The sequence below is a fragment of the Lissotriton vulgaris genome, chromosome 7 (genome assembly GCF_964263255.1).
Source record: "Lissotriton vulgaris chromosome 7, aLisVul1.2, whole genome shotgun sequence".
NCBI lineage: Eukaryota > Metazoa > Chordata > Amphibia > Caudata > Salamandridae > Lissotriton > Lissotriton vulgaris.
Window position 1 is genome coordinate 1,306,974,179 of NC_141695.1, and position 25,699 is coordinate 1,306,999,877.

The 25,699-nt window shown below is 45.3% G+C and overlaps 1 protein-coding gene across 1 annotated transcript in view; it reads left to right on the forward strand.

The window, feature by feature from the left end:
- The window catches only part of PFAS (phosphoribosylformylglycinamidine synthase), a 371,702-nt gene that overhangs the window by 179,130 nt on the left and 166,873 nt on the right, over positions 1 to 25,699 (forward strand). The window contains exons 13-14 of the mRNA XM_086931905.1: positions 15,630 to 15,786; positions 16,621 to 16,682. Coding sequence (XP_086788031.1) covers positions 15,630 to 15,786; positions 16,621 to 16,682 — 219 coding nt within the window. The remainder of the gene's footprint in view (positions 1 to 15,629; positions 15,787 to 16,620; positions 16,683 to 25,699) is intronic.

Genomic DNA, 25,699 nt, shown 5'->3' on the forward strand with positions numbered 1-25,699 from the left:
AGGGGCACGCCACTCAACAATGCTCTCACCTGTACAAGGGCCTGGGCACCCAGCTGCAATGTCTGCGTCACGATACACAGGCAACTATGGTGCCGCAGATCGCCGCTTCAGTGAATATCCTTCAGAACAAATTTTTTATGACTAATACTATTACCCTGCATTCAATTACAATGCATGTTGTATTACAATGCTGTCTATTACCACACATACCATTACCACGATAATGCCATCACATCGCATGCACTTTTACAACGCGTGCAATGTAATTGCTATCCACCTCGTTGGGAGGAAACAGAGGCTCTTCTGTTTCCTCACAACGTTGTGCACCGCCCCTCAGACGAAGAAGGAACTAGGAGAGAGGAACCACGAGGAGATTAAGGTAAGGGTGAATGGACCTGGGGTGGGGGTAGAGTTGGGGGGGTGGGGTGGGTTCGTGCAGGGTAGTGTTTCAGTGTAGGAAGCGGACTGAAGGTAGGGGGAGGGTTATGCAGGGGGTAGTGTTTTTGGGTTTAGGGTAGTGTTGTGGTGTTTGTGTAGGGTAGTGTTTTAAGGTTTAGGGTAGTATCGGGGGTCGTGCAAGGTAGTATTTGAGTGTAGGGACAGGAGTGGGGGTCGGGGGAGGGTCGTGCAGGGGGTAGTGTTTTAGGGTGTAGGGTAGTGTTGTGGTGGTTGTGTAGTGTATTAAGGTTTAGGGTAGTGTCGGGGGGGTCGTGCAGGGTAGTGTTTTAGTGTAGGGACCTGGCTGGCGGTAGGGGGGTGGGTCATGTTGGGGATAGTGTATTAGGGTTTAGGGTAGTGTTGTGGTGTTTGTATTTAATAGCATGCGTTGTTTTATTTTTTCTGGGTAAATGTACTTTTAATACTTTACATACAAATGTCGTTGTATTTGATTTGTCGTAATAACTTGCGAGGTCATTGAATTTGCGCGGTGAAAAATGTGTTGTAATCGCATGTGGAGAGTTTGATTTCGGGGTAACATCGTATATTCCTTCAGGGCGCATCATCTTAGGTGGGTAGTCTTGATGCTCTCTCCAGGGTCAATGCAGTGACCCAATGTCCAGGTCGCAAACAACACCCTGAGTGGGCGCAGTCACAAAGGCTGCACCAGCTCCTAGGCCTCCAGGGGCAACCATCTTAAACAAGATCTTCTGCAGCCGCTAGCATGGCAGCTATTGTTGCCCGTCCCACAGTGCAGCAAAGATTGAGTAGGTATTGATGCTCCAGCCCCTTCCAAGCAGCAGTTCAAGGCCAACCCTCGCCTGATAGCGGCGCTCAAGCCTCGAACAGGCAAACCAGCAGTCGTGGGCTCTGGCTGCTGCTCAGACCTCACCCCGCATAGGCCACACAAGCCGCATCCAAGTGATCTGCTCTGGTCTTTCTGTTGAATGTGGCCGCAGTGTGGCACTGTAAATTTTTTCCTGTTTAGACAGGATGTGCACTCACAATTACATGCACCAGTGGTTGTTGATATCAGGGAAAGCAACTTTAATAAGTCAGGCTGGAGAGCTCACTAACTAAGCTGCCCTCTTCGGTTCCGGCTCTTTGGCGCCCCATGGATACTCCATCTAACAGCATATTTCTCACTGCTCTCCCACCTCATAGAGTGAGCCTGTTGACATCTAAAAAGGGACCATGTTGGGAATCACCCCACTGTCACAGGCAAGTTGTTCCATGCTCCCTGTCTGTGGTGCACAAGTAAGTGCAATCAGCACACACGTGTCTTGTATGTGACTCTGCCCCGTCACAGCCAGTTCGGTATGGACATGAAGCCATACACTGGTGCTCTCAAGCAGCACTGGAAGAATTCTGTGGATGCACTCTGGTGGTCGGTGATATTCTAAAGGTGAGGAATCCCCTCCCTTTCTGTTGACGTTTAATACAGTCCACGTGTTAAAGGAAAAGGGTGACTTGCATATGAAACTCCATTACGTAGGGGATCTAATGTACTGATTCCACCAAACATTTTGCTCAGGTCTGAACTCCAAATATGCTGATGTTCTGGGTCTATGTACATCCCTTTCCGTTTCTTTGTAATGCACTTACAGTGCCCTTTTTCCATTCACTTCTTAATGCCTGTTCCTTGTTAAACCCCTTTTTGGGACTTTCAAAATTGCCACAGTCACATTGGCACATTGGCAACCAAAATACTGTTATCCCTAAAAGTAGATGTAAACTTGAATTTTGAAACTGGCATACATTAACATATGTACAGTGTGTCTTCTACATTTAAACATTTGTGAGGTAATTAAATGTTTCCTTGTGAATTGCAGTACATTCTATGAAGGGAAAAGCATGGATGAATGCCTGGATTGAAGCTGTGAAAATAAAACTCCTTTGTCTCTGCCACAAGCTAAGTTGTGACTCGAGTCATCGCATCCGGTTGTGGTAGTTAAAAGGATATCCAAGTAAACCACTTTTGGCAAACGTATGCTCACTGTTGCATGAGTGCACAAAATAAATGAGAAGGTGATCATCTTTCTAGAGGTTGATTTATTTGGTCTCTGCAGGAAGAGAAGTTGGGTGATTACAAATCCTAAACTGCTTTGTAATGGATTGAAATGCACCACAGTGGGTTAGGATGTGACATTAATCCACCTGGAAGGTTTGAGAAGGGAATGCACCATTGACCCATTATGAGTAAAACGCCATCCAAATCGGACTCCAATCCCCAACCCTTGAGCAGAGCAACAGAAGTGAATGCCTGGGCCTTCCAATCTACATATCCACATAATTGAACATCCGTGTTAAGGCTGCTAGGTTGATATTGCATTATGATAGAGGATGGTGCTTTTGCTCATCTCAAAAGAGGGTACCTCATACTTTCCATCTTTTGACGATTGACATTTCTGAGAATCCCAAGCTTGATGTGCCTTCTAAACATAGAACCGAATGTCATTTTCTGCCTTTTGCCATTTTGACTCTGTTCACAAAGTATCACTCCTCTTTAAATCTGATTTATACCGATGGAATAGTTACTCTTCAATAGATTCTCCAGATCATTCCAACTCAAGGATTCATCTGCAACCCGCATGAGCAGAATCTCATGCACACTGAACTGTTCAGGCTGGCAATAGAGTAAAATTACTCGCCACCAAAGGTACTGACCAAAGCATGCCTTACAGATGTGCACTCCTTAGCACCATTAGAACTATACAGTATGATTTTTGTATTATTTCGGCCACAATACGGAATACTGTAGTAGCCATTTATTTATGCAATTTATTGAGCGCGCAAATGCCCGTGGGTGTCTCGGCGCCATAGACTATGCAGGTAAAACAAGTGACTATTGATTGGAGAGCCAGGTTTTTATTTGCCTCCTGAATGTGAGTAAAGAAGGGCTTCTCTTGATATGGGGCTGGAGACTATTCCAAAGTTTGGTGGTGGCAACTAAAAAAGATCTGTCACCCCAGGAAGCTTTTTTAGTCCTCTGTACCGTCAGGAGATTTGTTGTAGAGGAGCGTAAACATCTAGAGGGAGTGTAGGCACATAGAGATTTTTTTTTTTTAAACTCCGGTCCGGAGGATTGAATTGCTTTAAAAACGATGCACAGGGCTTTAAACTTGGCTCTGTTTCTGACCAGTAGCCAGTGGAGCTGTCGAATTGTGTTGGGAGATTGGTTTGAATTTGGGGGTGCGTGTGAGCAGTCTGGCTGCTGCATTCTGCACCAATTGTAGTTTGTTTAAAACTCTTTCCTGAGCATTGATAAAAAGACCGTTACAGTAGTCAATCCTGGACATGTCTAGAGTACTGATAAGGGTCTTAGCAGCAGAGGTGGGAAGATAGGGAAGGAGTTTTTTCATCATTTTAATGATGAAGAAGGATCCGGATACAACTGCATTTGCATGGTGCATGAATGACAGTTTGTTGTTGAAGATAACCGCCAAATTTCTTACCTTTGCAACCAGTGACAGTGGTGCTCCCAGCTCTGCTGGCTACCAAGTAGGGGACCAAGCAGGCAGGAGGTTGCAAAAAAACATTACCTCCATCTTGTCGGAATTTAATTTAAGGCAATTATCTGCCATCCAGGTGCTGATTGCAAGCATTCCCTGTTGAAAGTTATGCACAATTTTAGCACCCTTGTTGTTCTTAACTGCCAAGACCGGTTGTGTGTTGTCTGCATATGATGTTATACCCAGGTGGTGGGATTTAATGACCCTCGCTAAGTCAGACACATAGATGTTGAATAAGGTGGGACTCAGCGGGGATCCCTGAGGCACATCACATGGTACGGCAAACAACAGTGAATTAAAGTTGCCAAATGTGACTGATAGTGATTGGTTGGAAAGGAAGGAGGCCAGGATGGCCTTAGCCCTGTGAGAGATCCCGACAGCTGCGACACGGTCAATCAGGGTCGCATGATCGACAATGTTGAAAGCCACAGAGAGATCCAACAATATTCGGACAGCAGCCCCTCCTCCAAGTATTTTCCTAATTTCATCCGAGGCCTTGATAAGAGCAGTTTCGGTGCCATGTCCCTTTCTGAATCTGAACTGGGATTCATCCAGACAGTTGTTTTGATCAATAAAGTTTGATAACTGGACATTCATGACCTTTTCGGCAATCATAGCTGGGAGGGGAAGACAGGCTATGGGTCTATAACTAGTGATGTCTGTTGGATCCAAATTACTCTTTTTAATAAGGGGCTTGATTACCGTTTTATCCCAAATAGAGGGCTATGTACCAGTTTTGAACATCACATTAAAGATATCGGCTAAGTTGGTGCCTATGATGTCAGGGAACCGTTTAAGGGTGGACGGAGGACAGGGATCTTCATGGGATCCCGAATTGATGGTCGTGAGTAGGTGTGAGACCAAGTCTGAAGAGACTTGATTGAATTCCTGAAGCGATGAAGAAGGATTATTGTCTAAGGATGTAGCTATGACAATGCCAGAAGGCTTTTTATTTTCTTGGGAAGCTACTAAATGTGTATCACTATAGATGTGGGTTGTGAAGTTAGAATATATGTTACTAACTTTTTCTTGAAAATAGGTCGCCAGTGAGTTACAAAGGTTTTGAGAAGCAACTGTGGAGGTGGTGGGCCTTGTTCAGATAGCCGGTTGACTTCCTGGTACAAGTGCTTAACCGAATCTTGTGCTGATTCAATTTGATTGCTTTTTTCAGTAACCAGAAACTGTTTATATTTGGACAGAGCCTGTTTATAATGAAGTTTTTTAACAGGATCGTAATCTAAGCGCCAGCGGCGCTCTTGGCGTCTACAAATTTGTTTCTCCAGCCTGAGAGCTTCGCAGAACCAAGGAGCTAACAGTATGGTCCTGTTATTAGACCTTTTTTTGGTAGGAACCGCTGTATTGACAGCGTTGGTAATCCAATTGGTGTAAAAGGTAGCTGCCAAATCGGGGTCAGAAGGAACAACTTGCTGGGAGGCGAGTAGTTTGGATTTGAACACTTCCGATGCAATATTGCCCCATGCTTTGAAGTGCTTGGAGGAAGTGGGTTTGGTGAGTAGAAGCAGGGATAGTTTTAGATTGAATTTCAAAAAGGACTGTGCAGTGGTCCGTCCAGGGCAAGGGAATAATATCACCTAAGATGGTTGGAAAAAATCTAAAGTGTGGCCCGCAGAGTGTGTGGGAGATGTAACTAGTTGAGTAAGGCCTGCCGCTTCCGTTTCAGCCAGAATGACTAGGGTATCTTGGTCGTCGTGGGCTTCAAGACCAAAAGGTATCTTTTCATTGTATCAATTTCTTCCTTTTGAGAATAAAATATGTGGTCTTTGTTTGAGCACTATATTATTATATTATATATAATATATGTAATAGCCATTCTATTGCAACTGTTTTTATTGCAAGGTTTTAAGTAGGCATCTCATGTGCAAGGCCAGATTTCTCATGAGCACCATGTCTGTGCCCGGTGAAGAGTCTAAGGCCCCCAAAAGAGAGCAGAAGATTAGAGCAAGTGTAGAGAAAATAAGGCCAAGCATCACGTGCTTAAGCGGACACTGGGAAGACTATATTTTCTGCGTACTGACGATTGCAGTGCAGATCTGAAAGAAACAGGTTAGTATTAGATTCCTTACCTTAGAATATCCCCAGGCGTCAGACTGGATCCGGCAAATTTTGCGTAGCAGTACCCCTGCACGTCAGTAGGCGTCGTCTGTGGCTCTGCGTCCGTCGTCGGCGCCGGGATGACGTCGTCGGAGTACTTAGACGCCGCCCTCGCGCGCTGACGTCAGTTCTCCTTTTTTCCGCGCCAGCAAGCGCAGGTCCGGAGAAAGTGGTACCCTTTAGTCACTTTTTGACTAAGCTTTTTCGATCCTTTTCGAGTCGTACGACTCCATTGGTGCCGGTAGGGATGCCTGGGTTCAAGCCCTGTGCCGACTGCAACCGACTGATGTTGGTTACCGACCTCCATCACTGGTGCCTACATTGCCTGGGGCCTGACCACGATGCCAAGTCGTGCCCCGACTGTCGGGCCTTGACGTCGAAGGCTAGGCGGGAGCGGTCCCGTAAGCGCCTCGAGCTCCGGCAGTCGGCCCGCGCCGTTCGAGGTCCCGGTCCGGAAGGAGGTCGAGGGACCGGTCGCGGGGCCGGAGTCATCACAGCTCGGTGAGTCGACTCCACTCGTCTGGCTCCAAGTCCTCAGGTAAGAGGCACAAGATGTCGAAGAGGCGACATCGCTCTTCTGCCCCCTCCCCCCGACGCTCGCGCGATGCGGCCAGGGGTTCGGGTAACACCGCCCAGGCGACGCGGCCTGCGCTCCATACCCGCCAGTCCCTGGGCAGAACGTGACGCCGGAGGAGATCGAAGCCTTCCTCCATCGGGTTCCGCAGCGCCTTCGGGCCAAGCCGCCCTGACTGGGAGCCCAAGCGGGCCGGGTGCTTTGGCCCCGGCGCCATCGGGTGCTTCAGCCCCAGCGCCGCAAGGCCCCACTGGATCCGGTTCTGGATTCGGGTCGCCGCTGATCGACCTTAAAACCCCGCCGGCATCGGCCCCTAGGGTGTCATCCCCGGTGTCGTCCCCGCACTACGCTGTCCCTGGTCCACCCCTCGGTCCGGATCCGGCGTCGGAGCAGCGTCGCTCGACGCCGCATTCGGCGCTGACCGAAGAGGAATTCTTCGAAGATCTGGGTCCATCCTTTATCCCTGAATTTCAGGACATGGACGACGAGGGAGACGGGGGGTCTGAGGACCCCCTGGCACGTGAGTGCCAGTCATTTCAGGACTGGACACTGGAACTAGGGGAAGCCAGTGGCCTGGATACCTCCCCAGACACTGGTTTTGTCTTCCCTCCTACTGTGGCTACGGAGGAGGGGGCTGCTTATAGTGTGGTGCTGATGAGGGCAGCCAAGGCCTTAGCTCTTGAGCTCCCCGTCGCAACGGTGAGGTCTAACATCCTCGCGGAGGTCCTTAAACCGCAGGTAAGCTCCCCAGAGCCTCTACTGCAGTTTAATGAGGCTCTCACAGACGTCTTTTTGGGCACTTGGTCCAGGCCCACTACAGGTCCCCCTGTAGATAGGAACGTCACTAGGCGCCACCGCCCAGCCCCGGGCGACCCTGGTTTCTTGTCCACCCACCCCACCCCACCCTAGAGAGCCTGGTTATCCAGGCCTCTACTTCCCAATCCACATTCCCAACTGCACCACCAGATCGGCAATCCAGGAGGTATGAACAATTCGGAAAGAAAATGTTCTCCTCCCTTAGTTTGGGGTTGCGGTCGGTCAACACTGCGTGCCTCTTGGGCCATTACACCCACTCTCTGTGGGATATGGTTGCGGCCGTGCTGCCTGAGTGCCCGGAGAGAGCCCGGGCGAAACTCTCTCAAGCCCTCGCGGAGGAAAGGGACGCAGCGCAGTACTCTATAAGATGTGGACTGGATACCACGGCCTCGCTAGGAAGAGCGATTTCCACATCTGTGGCGGTTCGCCGCCACGCCTGGCTGAGGTCCGCCAACTTTTCGGCCGATGTCCAAAACACCCTTATGGACATGCCGTTTGATGGCAGCCACCTCTTCGGTGGCAAGGCAGGTCATGCGCTGGAGCGCTTTAAGGACTCTAGGGCTATGGCCAAGTCCTTTGGCCTATCGGCCAGCGGCAGCAATCTTCTGCCCAGCGTTGCTTTCGTGGCCACGGAAGGGGTGCTCCCACACGTCCTACCAGCCACGGGCCGCAGACTAACATTCAGCGCGGTGGCGGACGTGGTTACCGTTGCGGCGTTAACAGGGGACAATGGCATGGCCAGTCCACATCTACCCCCGCAGCCTCCGCCTGAAAGCCTTCCTAGTCCGAGCTTTCGGGCCCATTTGACGCCAGGAGGGGCAGGGTTCGCCATCACCTCCTCCACTGGCGCACCATCACATCGGACAGGTGGGTGCTGCAAATCGACCGAAGGGGCTACTCCCTCCCCTTCGAGGCGACCCCTCCAGCCATGCCACCGCAGTACCAGCGCATGTCGGGGGATCACTTGCAACTCAGGTCTTAGCTGTCCTGGACCCGGGAGACTGGATGGTAGCGTTGGATTGCAGGACGCATATTTTCACATCCCCATCCTGCCGGCCCACCGGCGCTACCTGCGGTTCACGGTAGGCCACGAGCATTTTCAGTTTACCGTGCTCTCCTTCGGCCTTACCAGCGCCACACGGGTGTTCACGAAAGTGAAGGCGGTGGTCGCCCCAGACAGGTTAGGGGTTTCAGTCTTCCCCTACCTCGACGACTGGTTGTTGAAGGCGGGCTCGCCCCAGACAGTCATCAGTCACCTCCAGACTACGGCCGACCTCCTGCACCTGCTGGAGTTCTCCATCAATGTGCCAAAGTCACACCTGTGTCCCTCTCAGAAGCTCCTCTTCATCGGAGCGGTTCTAGACTCTGCGCAGTTTCAGGTTTATCCTCCCGAACAGCGGGTTTGGGATATTCAGGCTCTGATTCCGATCTTTCAGCCGTTATCCCGAGTCTCGGTCAGGTTGACGCTGTGGCTTCTGGGGCTGATGGCCTCCTGCATCCTTCTGGTGCATCACGCCAGGAGGCGGATGCGAGCTCTGCTGTGGGACCTGAAGTTTCAGTGGGCCCAGCATCAGGGCAACTTGTCCGACCATGTCTTGATCTCGGAGGGCACTGCAAGACAGTTACAGTGGTGGCTCACGGACCGCAATTGAGTCAGTGGCAGATCCCTCTCCCTACCCCAACTGGAGCACGTAGTTGTGACGGACGCGTCCCTCCAGGGCTGTGGGGGCCACATGGGAGAGGCGGAGATCAGAGGCCTCTGGTCTGCGGCGGAGTCCCGGCTCCACATCGACCTTCTGGAGCTGCGGGCGATCCGGCTTGCACTGAAGGCATTCCTCCCCTCTGTCGAGGGGAGGGGAGTGTAGTGCAGGTGTTCACGGACAACACCACCGCCATGTGGTACTGCAACAAACAGGGCGGGTGGGTGTGGACCCTATGCCAGGAGGATCTGCGCCTCTGGCAGTGGCTGGAACATCAGGGCGTGACCCTGGTGGTTCAACATCTGGCAGGTTCCCTGAACGCCAGGGCGGACGAACTCAGCCGTCGGTGCATGATGGATCACGAATGGCGTCTGCACTCGGATGTGGCGCAAGGTCTCTTTCAGCAGTGGGGAGAGCCTTGGTTAGATCTATTCGCCACAGAAGAGAACGCGCAATGCCTCTCTGAAATTTCCACCTTCTTAAGGCTCCCTGATCAGCCCTCTTTGTTCAAGTCCCCAGTTGTAAATAGGTTTTTGAAGGTCATCACTCATATGTTCCCTCCTGTTCCTTTCGTGATGCCTCAGTGGGACTTGAACCTTGTTCTGACTTATCTAATGTGCGCTCCCTTCGAGCCACTTCATAACTGTCCTCTTTGTCTCCTTACTCTTAAGACTGCATTCCTGGTTGCCATCACCTCTGCCAGGAGAGTGAGTGAGCTCCAGGCCCTTTCTTCTCAACCTACTTTCTTCTCTGTCCATCCGGACAAAGTTATGTTGCGGACGCGACCCTCTTTCCTGCCCAAGGTAGTCACAGCCTTCCACATCGGGCAGTCCATCACCTTGCCCACCTTCTTTCCGCCTCCCTCGAAAGAGTAAGAGAGGCTCCACCGTCTAAACCCAAAACGTGCGCTCTCATCCAGTTCCGGGTGGATGACCAACTCTTTGTTGGTTACGTGGGCGCTAAGAAGGGTCGGGCGGTGCACAAGTGGACCATTTCTCGATGGGTCGTCTTGTGCATCAAGGCTTGTTACTCTCTGGCTAGAAAGGAGCCTCCTGTGGGATTACGTGCCCATTCCACTCGGGCCACGGCGGCTACTACTGCCCTGAGTCAGGGAGTCCCCTTGCAGGATATCGGTCAGGCAGCTACGTGGGCCTCGCTGCACACGTTCGCAAGACACTACTGCCTGGACAGCCAAGTCCGGAGAGATGTCTTTTTTTGTCTGTTCCGTTCTCCAGGACTTTCTGGTGTGATCATTGGTTCGCAGACCCTCCACTGGGGTTGGTATTGCTGGGATATCTATTCTAAGGTAAGGAATCTAATACTAACCTGTTTCTTTCAGATACACAAGTTACTTACCTTCGGTAACGATATATCTGTAAAAAACAGTAGTTAGTATTAGATTCCTTACCGCCCCCCCATCATCCCCATTCTGCGAACCGATATCTAGGGTTAAGGTCACCCCTTTTCAGTTTTCTTGGCACCAGTTTTTTTTTTTTTCACGGCTCTGCGTTTCTGGCGCGGAAAAGCTGTGTATAAGAACTGACGTCAGCACGCGAGGGCGGCGTCTAAGTACTCCGGCGACACCATCCCAATGCCGATGACTGACGCGGAGCCGCAGACGACGCCTACCAACGCGCAAGGGTACTGCTACGCAATAGTTTCCGGATCCAGTCTGACACCTGAGGATATTCTAAGGTAAGGAATCTAATACTAACTACTGCTTTCAGATGCACAAGTTACTTACCTTCGGTAACGATGTATCTGTAAGAAACAGTAGTTAGTATTAGATTCATAGCCGCCCCACCCATCCTCCCCGTTCTGCGAACCGATATCTAGGGTTAAGGTCATCCCCTTTCAGGGCCCCAGTTTTCATGGCACCAGTGTTGGTTTTTATCATGGCTCTGCGTTTGACACGGAAAAGCTGTGTATAAGAACTGACGGCGTGCGAGGGCGGCATCTAAGTACTCAGACGTCATCCCGTCGCCATCGACGACGGACGCAGAGCCGCAGACAACACCTACCAGCGCGCAGTGGGACTGCTACACAAGATTTTCCGGATCCAGTCTGACGTCTGGGGATATTCTAAGGTAAAGAATCTAATACTAACTACTGTTTCTTACAGATATATCATTATCGAAGGTAAGTAACTTGTGCATTAATACAGTAGTTCTTCACATCCTAACACTGTAACTGAACATCAATATTACTTTTTCCTTGGTACACACTCCGAAGTGAATGCACAATGCTCAATTGTGCTTAATCATGATTTAAAATACATTTGCTTTTTTACTATTTTTACACAGTGCATGATAAAACAAATTGACTTTGACTTTCTTACTTTTGCTAAGATTTCCAGTGAATATACAAAGCATGAAGTAAACCATCATTGTGCATTCAGTTTTTTTTGGAAGCAGGGACGACAACACCAGAAATAGAAACAATCGATAAATACATTACTTTATCGCTTTAATTGTGTGAAGACAAACTAAACCTAAAGAATCTGTGTAGACCTGGAAAACATAATCATGGTTCCATCTTTCAGCAATGCATTTCCTGGCTACCAGACATTCCCCCACTATATATGACAGCGAGGGCATTCAAGGCATTGTAGGGAATTAAATGTTAAAATGTGTGCAATAGATGATCTTACCGTAGAGCATCCATGTTGTAATGCCTGTTCCTAGCCCAATTTGTACCCTTATGAATGACATCATTAGATGGTAGCCTCTTCAAGTGATATATTATGAAGGAGAAGAACAAAGCTTAGTCATGTGGGTTTGCAGTGGAATCTTGAGTTGGTGTGATCTGGAGATTCTTTTGAATAACTGCCATTTTGTCATTAAATACCAAATTTGAATACAAGTGATACTTTGGAAACGAGCCCACATGGTAAAAGTCCATATTTTCCCGATGAAAATGAGATATTTTGGATTCATTTGACTATACAACAATTTATAACATTGTCAAAAATACTTTAGCTTATTCTAGTGCATTTCTCAATTAACTTCAACTTTATCCAAATTAACATTTGAATGGCTTGTGATGCAAGTAGCCTGTCTGATATCACTAAACGTCTTGACAGTATGTACACTTGTTCCAGAGAAACATTTTGAGTTTGGCTGGAGGAAAAACAAGATTGTGATTCTGTGAAGGGAGACCAGTAGGCGCTTTCTTTTGATAGGTCCTAAAACCTTGGTGCCTCACCAGTTTCATTGGGGGAATCTAGAAATGATAAACAAGGCCATTCTGTTGTTTGCTCCTAAACTATTACATTGGTCAAGGGCATCAGCCTACAAATGTCTATAGTCAGTAAAAATCCTCTCCTTACTCTTTTGTGACCTTGAATAGTGCACTGGTAATTGGGCTGGCTGGGTTTTGATAATGTCTTCACAAACCTTGCTCTAGTCTTAGTAGTAGTAACAAATCAGTATATTTTGACCTGTAAAAACAACATAAAAAATACTTACACAGTAAATACAATTTGAAAATACATAAGTGCATCCACTATACAGGAATAGACTTAAAAATCTTCCTATAGCACATTCTATGTCACAAATGTCCATATTAAGCCAAAGTGAAATTGCAGATTAGGTTTTGTTCTTACAGCAGAGGTCATTATTCCGGTAGGTAGCCGAGCAGTTTCTTTAAACATTTCCCTTCACACTTATCCCACTTTGAGTCAGAGCTTAGACATAAAAAGTCAGTCCCATCAAAGACTGAGGGGACACTATTGCCCTCCATGCGGTAAACACAGGGGAGAGAGAGGGACCACCGAATACTTTCTTGAGTTTGTTTAACCCCCAATTTATAGATAAGGACTTGGCACCTCCCATTTCACAATATAATGCCCAATTCGATTTCTCAGTAAATTTTATCATTAAGTACCTATATGGGGTAACCACTTTTACAGGCTTTTCCATCCATTCCTTCATATTCTGTAAAATAGCCTTTGAGTATAATTTGGCCCCAACATCAATTACACTTAGGAAACGAAAGCTGTTGGTGTCTGCTGGGTTGTTTTTCTTGTGGATTGGTGTAATTACCACCCTTTCCAGCTAACTGGGAACATCCGAAATTGGTTATTGAAATAAATACCTTGAAGAAAAATGGGACCACCAATCAATATCAGATTTTATATCAAGTGGCAATTAGTCATGTGGTCCGGCAGCTCTCATCAATTTAAGGGTGAATATTATTTTAGTCAAGGAATTTACATTTAGCAAGCTCTTCTCTGGGTGAACCTAGGGGCATGTGCTTAGATGATCAGGAGAATTATTTAAACAGGTTAGGTAGACATCCAAACTTCTTCCAGAAGCGTACATCTTATTTGTTCCTGGACTATCTTACATCCTGTCTGGACAAGTTTTCGGAATTTTTTGGTATCCTTTGCAGTTAGGGCCAATACTATTTCTTCTCAATTTGCTTTAAAATAGTCCGATTTCTTTTGCTTTAGAAATGCCTTGTACTACACTTTGGCCATTATATATTCTGCTCTCCCTCAAGCCCACCAGATATCACTTTTTGTGCCTCACTTTGTGAAACCTTCTCTTTAAATCTTGGCATTGGAGCTCAAACCAGGGATGTTTCCTCACCAAGGAACAATCTCAGCCTTTACAGACAACATTACATTTACCTATTTCTGGCATCAAAAACGACTTCCTTCATTATCTCACCATACCACTGTACCACATCTATGCCCTCTCCCCCTCATGTGGAAATACTTTACTAGCTTGATATTCACTCATATGTGCTATACACATATCGTCAATGAGAGTCGTCGTTCTTTTCAGGATAGAGTTTTCCAGAGGGATCGCAGTTAGTCTCTGGGCGAGTCGCAATCAGAAAACCACCTTTAACCCCCAGTGATCACTTCTAGGGTTTTCATCCACTCTGTAGGAATGGCACAACACAAAGTTCTACGGTTGTAGAAACATATAATCTATACAACACCTCTAGTTGCTATAAACATAAGTTTAGTTTGCTGGAGTGTCACTATTAAAAACTATTAAAGAAACCATTTAGGACAACACATCCTAATTTTTCCAAAAGCTTTGTTAGCTGGAGTCTTGTTGCTCCAGTTTTTTCAACAGATTCTAAAGGTTACATAGCCACCCTCGCAGAACTTGCCTACATTTATGAGGTGTCCACTGGCTTCCAGTGGAGAAAATTATTACATTGAAATTGCTTTGCATCATCCACTCTGGCACAGCAGACCTAGCTAAATGCAGATTAATGACTGCTCCCAAATATGCTAGTTGCAGTAGTCCTTGTTGAGAGAACTTGTTCACTGATCCACCAGTGAGTCTTCAGACAGTAAACCTATGTTTGGCAGTGGCTCCAGGCTGCTGCATGACTTCAGCTCCTGCCAGAGATCTGAACCCTCCTCATTCTCCTGAAAACTGAACAGTTGACGCTGCAGTTTATCTGAAATGACAAGATGACTAAGGTAGTGACTAAAGAGTACCATATAGGTGTACATGCCTCACCTTCATTAGGGCTGTGAAATACTGACAAACCTTTCTGTCCGTGTGCACCCAGCCGATCTTTGGTGATCTGAAGACGTAGTGTAGCAGGCTTCAAAGCCCTTAAATAAATAGTGGTTCCTTTACTTGCGTTTGGTTCAGTCTACTTTCATGTCTGTCGTCAAGAAAATAATATGCTTTGCCTCTTGGCCCTACTTTGTTACTCAGATAGAGAATACTGCATACTTTTTTGAAGGGGCAGGGTTTTAAAAGCTGTCCCTAAATAGAAGCTCAGTTCAAGGACTGATGTGGCAAGTGCTATTGTAGAATTTCCTTACTCAGTAACTCTAAGCTTCACCCAACTTGTCCAGCTTTCGTTGTAGGAATTGCTTTATTTTGATAGTGAAATTAGGGCTTTTTCTATTAATAAATCGCTTAACATTTTTGTCCACTTTGATGTCACTCACTTTCCTTATTGTATTTTTATTGCCACCAGAACATCTTTCCGAACTTTCCACATGAAGCACACATGATTTAAGATTGACAAAGCTACTGTTTCTTTTCTGCAGGGTACACATGTTTGTTACAGTATGGCAATGTCAAATTCAGTAATTACTATGTGGAATTGTAGGATGCATTAAAAAAAATGCACTTTTGGCCCTCTCCATGAAATTTGCATATTGCTGACCGAGAGATCTGCACTTAATTCATTAGATGTATTTTCAGGCTTATAGTGCTAAAGTGGCACCCAGCCTGAAAAGCATACCTTTTCAGGTAAACTTTATTTGCGCCCCTCAGTATTGATACTGCTATATAAGAACTGTGCTGTAAATCCTTAAGTTCTTACCTGTAACACTGATTTCACATCCTGGTATCCTAAATTTAACAATCCTATACCACCTGCATAAGGGGATTGGGCAGTTCTAACAGTTAGGTATTTTCAATGCATGATGCTTCAACATGAAATGTGCAAGTGATACTAAAGCCTTTTGATCTGTGATGCTCTTTGCTGCAGGTGCAGGGAGATAATGCCAGTGAACTGGACTTTGGAGCTGTGCAGCGAGGTGATGCTGAAATGGAGCAGAAGATGAATCGAGCAATCCGGGCATGTGTGGAGCGCCAGAACATGAACCCCATCTGTAGTATCCATGACCAGGGGGCTGGAGGCAATGGTAAAGAACCTTGCAGGGCCTTTGATGAGCAATGAAGGGTTTGGGGAGAGGGCTAGCAAAAGGCATTAATAAAGGCACGCACAGCTTGAGGCCAGGGTCAGTATGGTGGGGTACCTATTTATTCAGCTAGTCCAAGAGGTAGGGAAGGTGATTTGAGCAGCAGCAGCTTCTCTGCCATGGCGGAGGAGCATCGCCCGACCTCTCAGCAGCCAAAAATATAAAACAATAATAAACTCTTGTTTATTATCCTTTTATTTTTCTCCCGGAGCAGAGGCTTCGGGCGGGGTCAGGGTCAAGGTCAGGGTGGTGATAGGCTGGAGGGAGAGTGTTGGGCACTGTCTTCACTGTGCACGCGGGTTTGGCCATCCGTCTCATGCCGGCCAAACCCACATGCACAGTGAAGCTCTCTCCAACCCCAGCTGCATTGCTGGGTTGGAGAGAGCAAGCATAGGCTCCCAGTCTGTGGGAGCGCAAATCATTGGCGCTCAGGCCAATCCTGACGCTGCTTTCAGCAGCATAAAAGCAGCGTCCGGATTGGCCACATTGCAGTCTGGGAGCTTTACCTTGAGAAGCGAGGAGTGTGATGCGGCAAGCAGGTAAGTGTTTCTTCTCATTCCCCACCTTCCCTACCCCCTTATCCACGTACCTCACCTCGCTGGTCGCTACTGGATATGAGAGGCATACTGAGAAGTAACGTAAAGCTGACATTGGGCAGGAGGGCATGGCATGGAGAAGGCAGTTGAAGTTGCTTCATAAGTGTAAGCAGACAAGAATGCTACAGGCCAAGTTGGTTCTTGTTACATTCACTAGATTCTATTTTTGTTTTCCCTTCAGGAAATGTGTTAAAGGAGTTGAGTGAACCTGCAGGGGCTGTGATCTATGCTGGCAAGTTCCAGGTTTGTTTGTGTTTCTTCCTTTGTCATTGCATATGGTCACTATTATCTCAGTTTTCATTGTGAATAAGCACAGCACACATTTTGCTTTCTTGGCTCCCTGGTTGCTCTTCAGCTCTTGCATCTCCTGGGTGCTTCCCTGGTGAGACATCCTTGCTTGACCTCCTTACAACCTCCTTATACACTGCCTGTACTGTGCACTATTTGCTCTGCTCCAATATTCGTTCCACGCCCATGTTTTCTCAATCCCTAGCCCTAGCACTGTGCCCCTATGCACACAACTTGACCCAGCACTGAGCCTCTGTGCCATGGCCAAGGTTCCTGGCTAGGCTCAATCTGGGTCTTTAGCTTTATTGTTTCCCTAGCTGGTCAGATTCTGGCAGTTGAGCTCCTGGTGTATCTCTTTCTTCAAACCATTGCCACCTGTCCCATTCATTTGTCTTTTTGTGTTTCTCTCTATAATAAATATTCCTAGCACCATTCACACCCTTTTCAATGAGATCATTCGAGAGTTCTGTTGTATTGCAATTATTTTTGTCAGTTTATTCTTTTCCTGTGAGACATAGCGCCTCGTCTAAGAAAGTTCTGTTAAAATGCGTTGAGGCAAATGTATTTTTTTGGGGAAAGCTTAATGTTACCACTTAGACCTCTCTAAATTGGGTTTTCATCCTTTGTTTTATACCTCACTCAAGCTGTTAAGAGATGAAACATTGCTTTGTCCGCTCAGCCTAACAGCAACACGTTATTTATTTGACAAATTCCTTAATCCCAACCCTGACCCGGCTCCATTACCTCCCAGCTAGGTTTGGAGTAGACTAGACCAATAAATATGTTCCATTGCTCCACATCTGTTTATTTGTTGATTTGTCATACAAAGCATCTTGTATTAGAAACATTTATCCCTAACAAATAATTTTATTTTGCCTTGAAGTATAGGAACATTAGTTTGTTAATGCTAGCTATCAAAAATTTCCAGAGTAAAATAGATATGTACATTACAATGTTGCACTGAGCCGAAAACAAGCTTACAATTGCACACTTATTTAATTATATTCTTTCAATAACACAGACTTAGTCACATGGGCAGTGGAGAGCTTTACTGAAAACCACACAACCTCAGCCGATTCAAGTTTGAGCATTCCTCTTACCAAAAACAAAGGGCATGCCAGTGAACCCTCAAGCAGATATGTTGAGTAAAAAGGAAAGGGGGGGGGGGGGGTGAAGGAGATAGGAATGACATGGGAAGGTAGCATTGGAGCACTCAGTGAAGCAAAACGCACCACAGTACCAGTCATCAGTACTAGCTACAGATACATTCCCCCAAGTCTCTGTGTGCCACAATATGTGGTTATCAATACGTGGCAAAGAGAAATTCAAAACATAAAACAAAAGAAAACTCATTGACAACATGCTAAATTCCAGGGCTCTAACCCTGCTCTGCTTCATTTTAAACACAGCAAGAGAGACTCTGTGTACAATCTGGCCGCATCAGGCTTTGTAAATAGAAAATGTTTGCTCCATTCACCACTCTTGGCATAACTAGGCTTCAGACCGAAGCGGTCACTCCCATGGCCAGGAATTATATCTGAATGTCTTGGAGATCTTTTCTCTTGTGTTACGTCTCAGGACAAATGTACAGGAGGATCAGGAAATGCCTGCTCTAAATTGGCAGCTCTTCCATTATGGAGTCCAAGGGAAAAGCAGGTTGGAATCGCCAAGGGTCACAGCCGTGAACAATACTTATATTTAGTTGAGCTGACTCTTTTCTGACTTCTATTGACTGTTTAATTCACCATGTCTATATCGGAGTGATCAGACAAAGACAGCTGAAGAGAAAAAAAGTCTCACTATCCATTGAGATAGCACCATCAGAGAGGGAGGTGAGAACTGGTACATCTGCAGATTTGCAGCCCTCTTCATTTTATCCAAGAGTTGAAGTCTACAGTCCAGTTGACACATTGTTCCCGGCGCACCACAAGTGAAGTCCTGCAAACCTTGTGCCTCCAGGTCTGTACCGTTCTCCAAAGTCTTCACATAGCCCAATTTGACGTCCACTGCGGCATCTGAAAAGTACAATCCCATCACCCTGTCCTTATTTTTTTCCATCGAAGTTTCTCGCACCAAGCCTACTTTCCTCATTTTTCTCTGCAAGATATTTTTCAGTCGCTGATTTCCTTCAGCTTCCTCAGCAGCCACTCTGTTTGCATGCCAAAGGAGCAAAGCATTCATGTCTGACTCTTTTGGGTTCCTTTTCTGACATCAGCAGAGCTTCACATTTCTAGAGTGCCTTCACTGTGTGGGAAGTACTCTTCATGGACAACGGTGAGTCCTATTCCCACTAGAGAACACTCAGCCTTATTTTCCACTCAAACCTTCTGGCATCCACAGTAAGTATCCTCTGAAAACCTCAGATCGGTATTGCTCTGGTTATGCCATCCTTCATCTGGCGTACCAGGAGATACCCACACATGAGTCATGACATCCACCGGACGTCAGCCTCCCAGAAAACCGGTCACTGTCTTGCCAACAGCTTGACGGCATTTCCAACGTCTGCTGACACCATATAGCCAAACACCAGTATTGATGGGCGAAGAGCTTCTGTCCTTTACCACACTGAGCGAAGTTACAAACCAACAATGCAAACGGTCTTCCAAGTGGTTACTCTCAAAGTGAATATACACCTGTATACTTGAACTATCAGGGGATCACCTCTGCAGACAAAGACTGGAATCATCGTCCCGATAAACAAAAGCTGGCTATTGCGGTTTCGTACTGACTTGGGTCACCACTTTTAGTAACTTTTTCTCCATTTGAGATGGAAACCAAATTTTAATTTTACTAAAATCTGCAGCTTAGCAGATGGTGGAATAAGTGCAAGTGAGGTAAATCCATCAATCCAGCTGGATTTCCACATACTTCCAGTGGTCCTGCCAGAGGTATAAATAAATGCTACGCTGAAGATGAGCTTTGACTAATCTGTTCAATCTTTCTCTTGGGGTAGGGAATCCAAGGAGGGTCACATGTGGTGCCAGGAGTTTTATTACTTGCTTGTTTAAGGTGTAACATTAAATAAACCAATACTTCAAATCTGGCACTGATTAATCCTTGGGTACTTTCTTAATCAGAAGGGGGAAAGGATCACTTGTCCTGCTTAAACCTTGGGTTCACAAGTCGAGGAACTGGTATCTCCCAACAAATATGACCCTCATACACGTGTATGTTGGTAATTTCTCTTCAGCGGTATATACTGTGTCCCCGCTTTTCTACACATGCGTGCGTAATCATCGAGTCATTTTTTGTCTTGTGCACCCTCCACCAGGAGGTTTTGCCTTAGGTTTAAGGCAGTAGTGATCGTGGAAAGTGGGGGGTCTAGTGGTGGTGTCGTTATTAAAAATCCGGACAGCCAGACAGAGGCAATTTAATAAGTCTGGATTCGGACTATGAATAAAATTTCTGGTGCACTCTTCGAATTGGTAAGGGATTCAAGTGCACTATATATATAAAGTTTAAAAAGAGGTCAACATGTTTCAGCCTTTGGTAGTCAGAGGATCTATAGGCTTTCGTCAGGACCAATGGGAGTGAGTAAGCAGTGAAAAAATTGTGAGAAGAATAAAGGGTTATTGACCTGAATCTTCGTGAGTTAAGGTTTCATTGTACCTTATTATTTCGGGAAATTGCTTCCTCGGGGATTTAGGCTGATCGAGAGAGGCCTTACTTAGTGCCTTCTTACTCGGTCCTGGCAGCATGTGCTGACTCTGCCTGTCGTCACCCGGAACTACGAGGAAGCAATTTCCCGAAAAAATAAGGTACAATGAAACCTTAACTCACGAAGATTCAGGTCAATAACCCTTTATTCTTCTCACAATTTTTTCACTGCTTACTCACTCCCATTGGTCCTGACGAAAGCCTATAGATCCTCTGACTACCAAAGGCTGAAACATGTTGACCTCTTTTTAAACTTTATATATATAGTGCACTTGAATCCCTTACCAATTCGAAGAGTGCACCAGAAATTTTATTCATAGTCCGAATCCAGACTTATTAAATTGCCTCTGTCTGGCTGTCCGGATTTTTAATAACGACACCACCACTAGACCCCCCACTTTCCACGATCACTACTGCCTTAAACCTAAGGCAAAACCTCCTGGTGGAGGGTGCACAAGACAAAAATTATTACGCACGCACGTGTAGAAAAGCGGGGACACAGTATATACCGCTGAAGAGAAATTACCAACATACACGTGTATGAGGGTCATATTTGTTGGGAGATACCAGTTCCTCGACTTGTGAACCCAAGGTTTAAGCAGGACAAGTGATCCTTTCCCCCTTCTGATTAAGAAAGTTAACTACGGAGACTGAAAGGATTCTCACTCTGCCTCCCCCATCCCCATGATTATACTAATCCTTGGGTACCACAATAGGGATCTCAATAGATTGAAGTCTCTATTGTGGACTTTTCAGTACACAAGAAAAATAAAATGTGTCCCACAGAAACTCCATACATCCAAATACCCACCACCAAAACAAGGACTGAACTCCAGAGAAGTTATTGGTGCTCCTTCAAAGATCTAGTGATGAAGTCAATGGTGACCACAGCATCTTGTAACTGTCGTCCATTTTAGACAGAGTTCGAAGTCACTGTTTGGGCTTCTTTCAATGACATCGACGTAGTTGTGGGACAGTATCCATTAAGTTGTCCCTGGAGTTTGAACACATCTGTGGTCTGATGGTTACAGTCATCAGTAACTTTATTCGATCCAATTAAAACATAGATCATAAAAGTATACAGGCTAAAAATTACAAAACCTAAAACGTTGAAAAAAATGAGAGCATGAAAATGACATTGAGTCCATATTAGCAAGACTTCAAGCCTGCCATTATCAAGAAGCGCAAAAAAATTCACTCAGGACCGCCAGGTGGACAATTGGATAGTTTGATTTATGTAACCAAATTCTACGTTCCTAACTCCCCGCATCTTCCCAGAGGTGTATAAAGCCTAAAACAACTTAAAAATTCATTGTACACAATGCAGCTATTGCATTAAAAAACCCATACAAAGAGGGACTGCCTTATAAAACATTAAATTATAAACACCTTTAACGATTGCCCCCTAAAATGTCATTCTAATTAGCTTCATAAAGTGCATACTTTATCCAGATCAAATAGCTTATTGTGGCGTCTGTGTCTTCTCCGCTATAAACAATTACCTCCTCCGCCTCCTACAAGCCCATAAGAAAATGGCTACAGAAAAAGATAAATGGGTCAGTAAGTTTCTCAAGGAAGTTCAAAGCTGGACGACATTGAGTAAAATTATAATGTTGCAAAAGGGGTAAAATATATCTTGATCTTTGTTCCTTGTAAAAGACACAGAAGAAAAATAAGTGGAGGTCAAATTGTTCCAAGGAATTATTGCATGGGCAGGTGGTCAATTCATTAAAACTATACCTCTTTGCAGGGAAGCCCAGCATCAAGAGAATTAAGTTCATTCGGAGCCTCAGTAGGATAAATCTATGATGGGGATATCTTAATATTTCCTTAGTACGAGTACTCTCCTTCCATTAAAAGCAGGGCCATTTGAAATAACATTACGAAGGATTTTGCGTAGTTTGCTTTCTTTCATATTCAGCCTTGGAAATAAATAATGCCTTTAATCGTGCATTCCGAAATTTAGTACATGCACTAGGGTTCGTAAATAAATCCGCTAATCCTAATGAAGTCAGAGTGTACCTTATGTACTGCAGCCATGTGATTTTATATGCATTATCCAGGGACAGGCACTTTTTCATTATAATTTGCGTTAAATTAACTGAGTTCCTTCTCCAAATTGAGTGCCAAAGCAGGAGAGGGCAAGCCATATGGTATCCGTCACATATGGTAAACCTAATTCTAAATGCCCAACCTAATTTGAACAGGAACCAGTAAGGGACATGACCCCCTTAAGGAAACCATGCTCTAACTTATGAAGAGGTTCTATTTGCACCATTCCCCAGAGCCCTGCCCTATAAGTCGCTCCGGAAATGGTCTTCTTGGTATAAACCTTTTTAGAGGCACGATTGGTTTTGATCTCAATTTTTTAATAAACCTAGAAATAGCTGTTATATTTCTTTTCATTACTACGGCCCTGTTTTCCACCATATTTGACCAGGACTGTTTTTTGTCAAATGATACCCCTAAATAGGGAAGGGTGTCCACCACATCCATATTCGGGTCCCTATTAAAAAAGACGGAATTCTTGTGGAGGGTACCACTCCTTTTATTAAAACAAAGTATTTTGACTCCTTTACCCTTAAATCCATTTTTTTCATAAAACTCATGTAGGCCCCTATAAGGCATTGTAGAGCCACCCCAGTTCTAGCTATTAGACCCCCATCATCAGCGTAAGCCAACATCAGGATAGGGAGTGTTTTAAAAGAAGGTTCATCCAGTGTGGAACCTTCCAGTGCGGCCTCAACCCCATTTGTGTAGATTGAAAATAAAAAGGGCAAGGACGCAACCCTGTCTGTCACCCCTCATAATCTGGAAGGATTGTGTGCTTTTCCCGTTTCTTCCATAACGCACACATGCCGTAGCTTGGGACTAAAGCTGGCAAATAAAGTTGATTACTACTTCATCATTACCCATCACTTCAAATATGTTCCATAATTTGGAATGATTCACAAAGTCAAATGTGGCTGTTAAATTCATCAAGGACATGTAAGTTTAGCCACTCTTTGCTGAGGTATGTTTGGAAGTAATCAGGCTCAGATTCAGACACTGATCTATTGTCCCTCTTCCTCTTTGGAAGCCATATTGGCTGGAATCAGGATGTTTTTTCCCTAGCCTATTCTTCCAGCCTGTTTAACAAAATACGGTCCATCAATTTTGAAGTACTATCCAAGAGGGAGTTTGGTCTGTAATTCTGGGGTTTTGCTTTATCACCCTTTTATATATTGGGATGATTAGTTTTCCAGGAAGCTATAGGGCCCAATTTCGATATGGCATTGAATACATTCATTAGAAGTGGGGGGCCACAGATCTTGGTGCTCTGAGAAAAAATCGATGGGAACCCCATCTGGGCCTGGGGCTTTAGCACTACTACACTTGCCCAGCGCTTTTCTTACTTCCTCCAGATTGGATACAAAGTCCTCCTTTGGGGTTGGGTCTACACTAAATTGATCTTGGATAATGTTATTTGTGTACCCAAAAATATGTTCAAAGTGGGCCACCCAAGCATCTTCACTAAAATGAGTGTCCAAAGTTATCTCTGTGTTACTTTTAAAATAGGGATCATTTATCTCCTTCCAAAATTCCAAACTATTCTTAATAGTTGCTGTGTGAGCGAGATTTTCCCAGGCTGATTCCCTCTGATCCCATTCCCTAGACTCCCGTGCTGACTTGTACACCTTTCGTAAAACCTTAATCTGGGCTTGTTCTCTAGTTTGCGGTTTAAGGGCCCTGTGGAAATCTTTTGGGAAATTAGAGCAGACAACATCAAACCATTGATTTACTGGGGCCTCCTTATGGGGGGGTTGGGTTGAGGCAAGTTTGATTCCACCAAGAAATTCTAAAAACAGGGGTGGTAATAAATCCGGGCATAGCTCGGGATCTAAACACTGTAATATTGAAATCAACTTGTTAGATAGAATCCGAAAGACTACTTTTACAGTATCAATTCTTTCCCATTTTAGTTAGTATCCGTTCCTTCTAGCCAAGATTGGCTTTGGTACCTTTACTGTTGGCAGTGTACTGTCATCCACCCCCAACATTACTACAAAAAGAATCACATGATCACTGAAATTAAAAAAAAGTAGTGTCTGTTTAAATAATGATTCCTCAAAGGGGAGCAGAGGCTACTAGAAAATCAATTGTAGAATCGTATTCACTACGTACTAAACTTTTTATAAAACCACCTGTATTTGTATCTACCTTATTGACAATTTCCATATTCCTGGTGGATAGCAATTGATTTAAACTATAGCCTTAGCCATGATGAGTAAAATGGTAAATTATGTCACCAGCCACGTCCACTAGCCCACAAACTATGTTCATTGAGTATTTACAAAACTGGACGTTGAGATCCCCTTACATACATAATGTTAAGATATTTTTGGTCATTGGATTGATTTTACCAATCTCTATTTCCAGTGTAGTTATCACTATTTACATATTCCCACCAAAGTTGTTGTTATAAAAATGTATCAAAAGTAAGTCCAGACACTCACTCCCTCAAATAATAGAAGATGAAAGTTGGGAGAAGGGTTTACAAACTTCTTAAGCTTAATGGGAACGTATTTGTTATTGGGGACAGTAGGCACCTTTAGCTCTATCTGACGGGGAGGGGATTGCTTCCATTTGGAAAGATCGGAACCTGTCTACAAAGATCTGGTCTACTGCCCAGGTCTCCTGTAGACATAATATATCCTGTCCCTGCCAGATGGACATCCGCTGTGGATTATCCATCTTTCTCGCCACACCCCAACATTCCAAGTAGCAAGTTCTGTGACTGGTACACCTCTTCCGTTGTTTGTCCTATTACCATCCCTTAAATTATAATTTAGATCCCACGGGGTCAGTCAATCGTAGGACTCTAGGTCTATCAAATGGGTGATGCGATTCTCTAACCTTATTCCTGCACTAACAGGTCTACCCGGGCCTTAGTTGGCAAAAAGGGTAGGGGGAGCCCTACCAGTTAGGCCTCTCACGCTTTAAAAAAAATAGGAGGAGAAATCGATCTATAGAAGTATTCCAATGGGGACACAGAAATCTGAGCACCAGATAGGAGACATTTGAAAACACCCTTAGTAAATTCCTTGCCACGTTTTGATCATTAAAATTAACTACTACACAGTCACCCGTTTCCTCTTTTGTAAAATGGCCCACCCTCTTTGCCATGATGATATGTCTATCCAGATTACTGCCCCTTATTACATGGTCTCTTATAGGAGTAGACAACCAGTGGAGTACTTTAGCCATAAGTTGTTCTGTTGATTCCCTTTGACCCTGACTCAGCTCTGGGTCATTTACCAAAATAACAACAAATG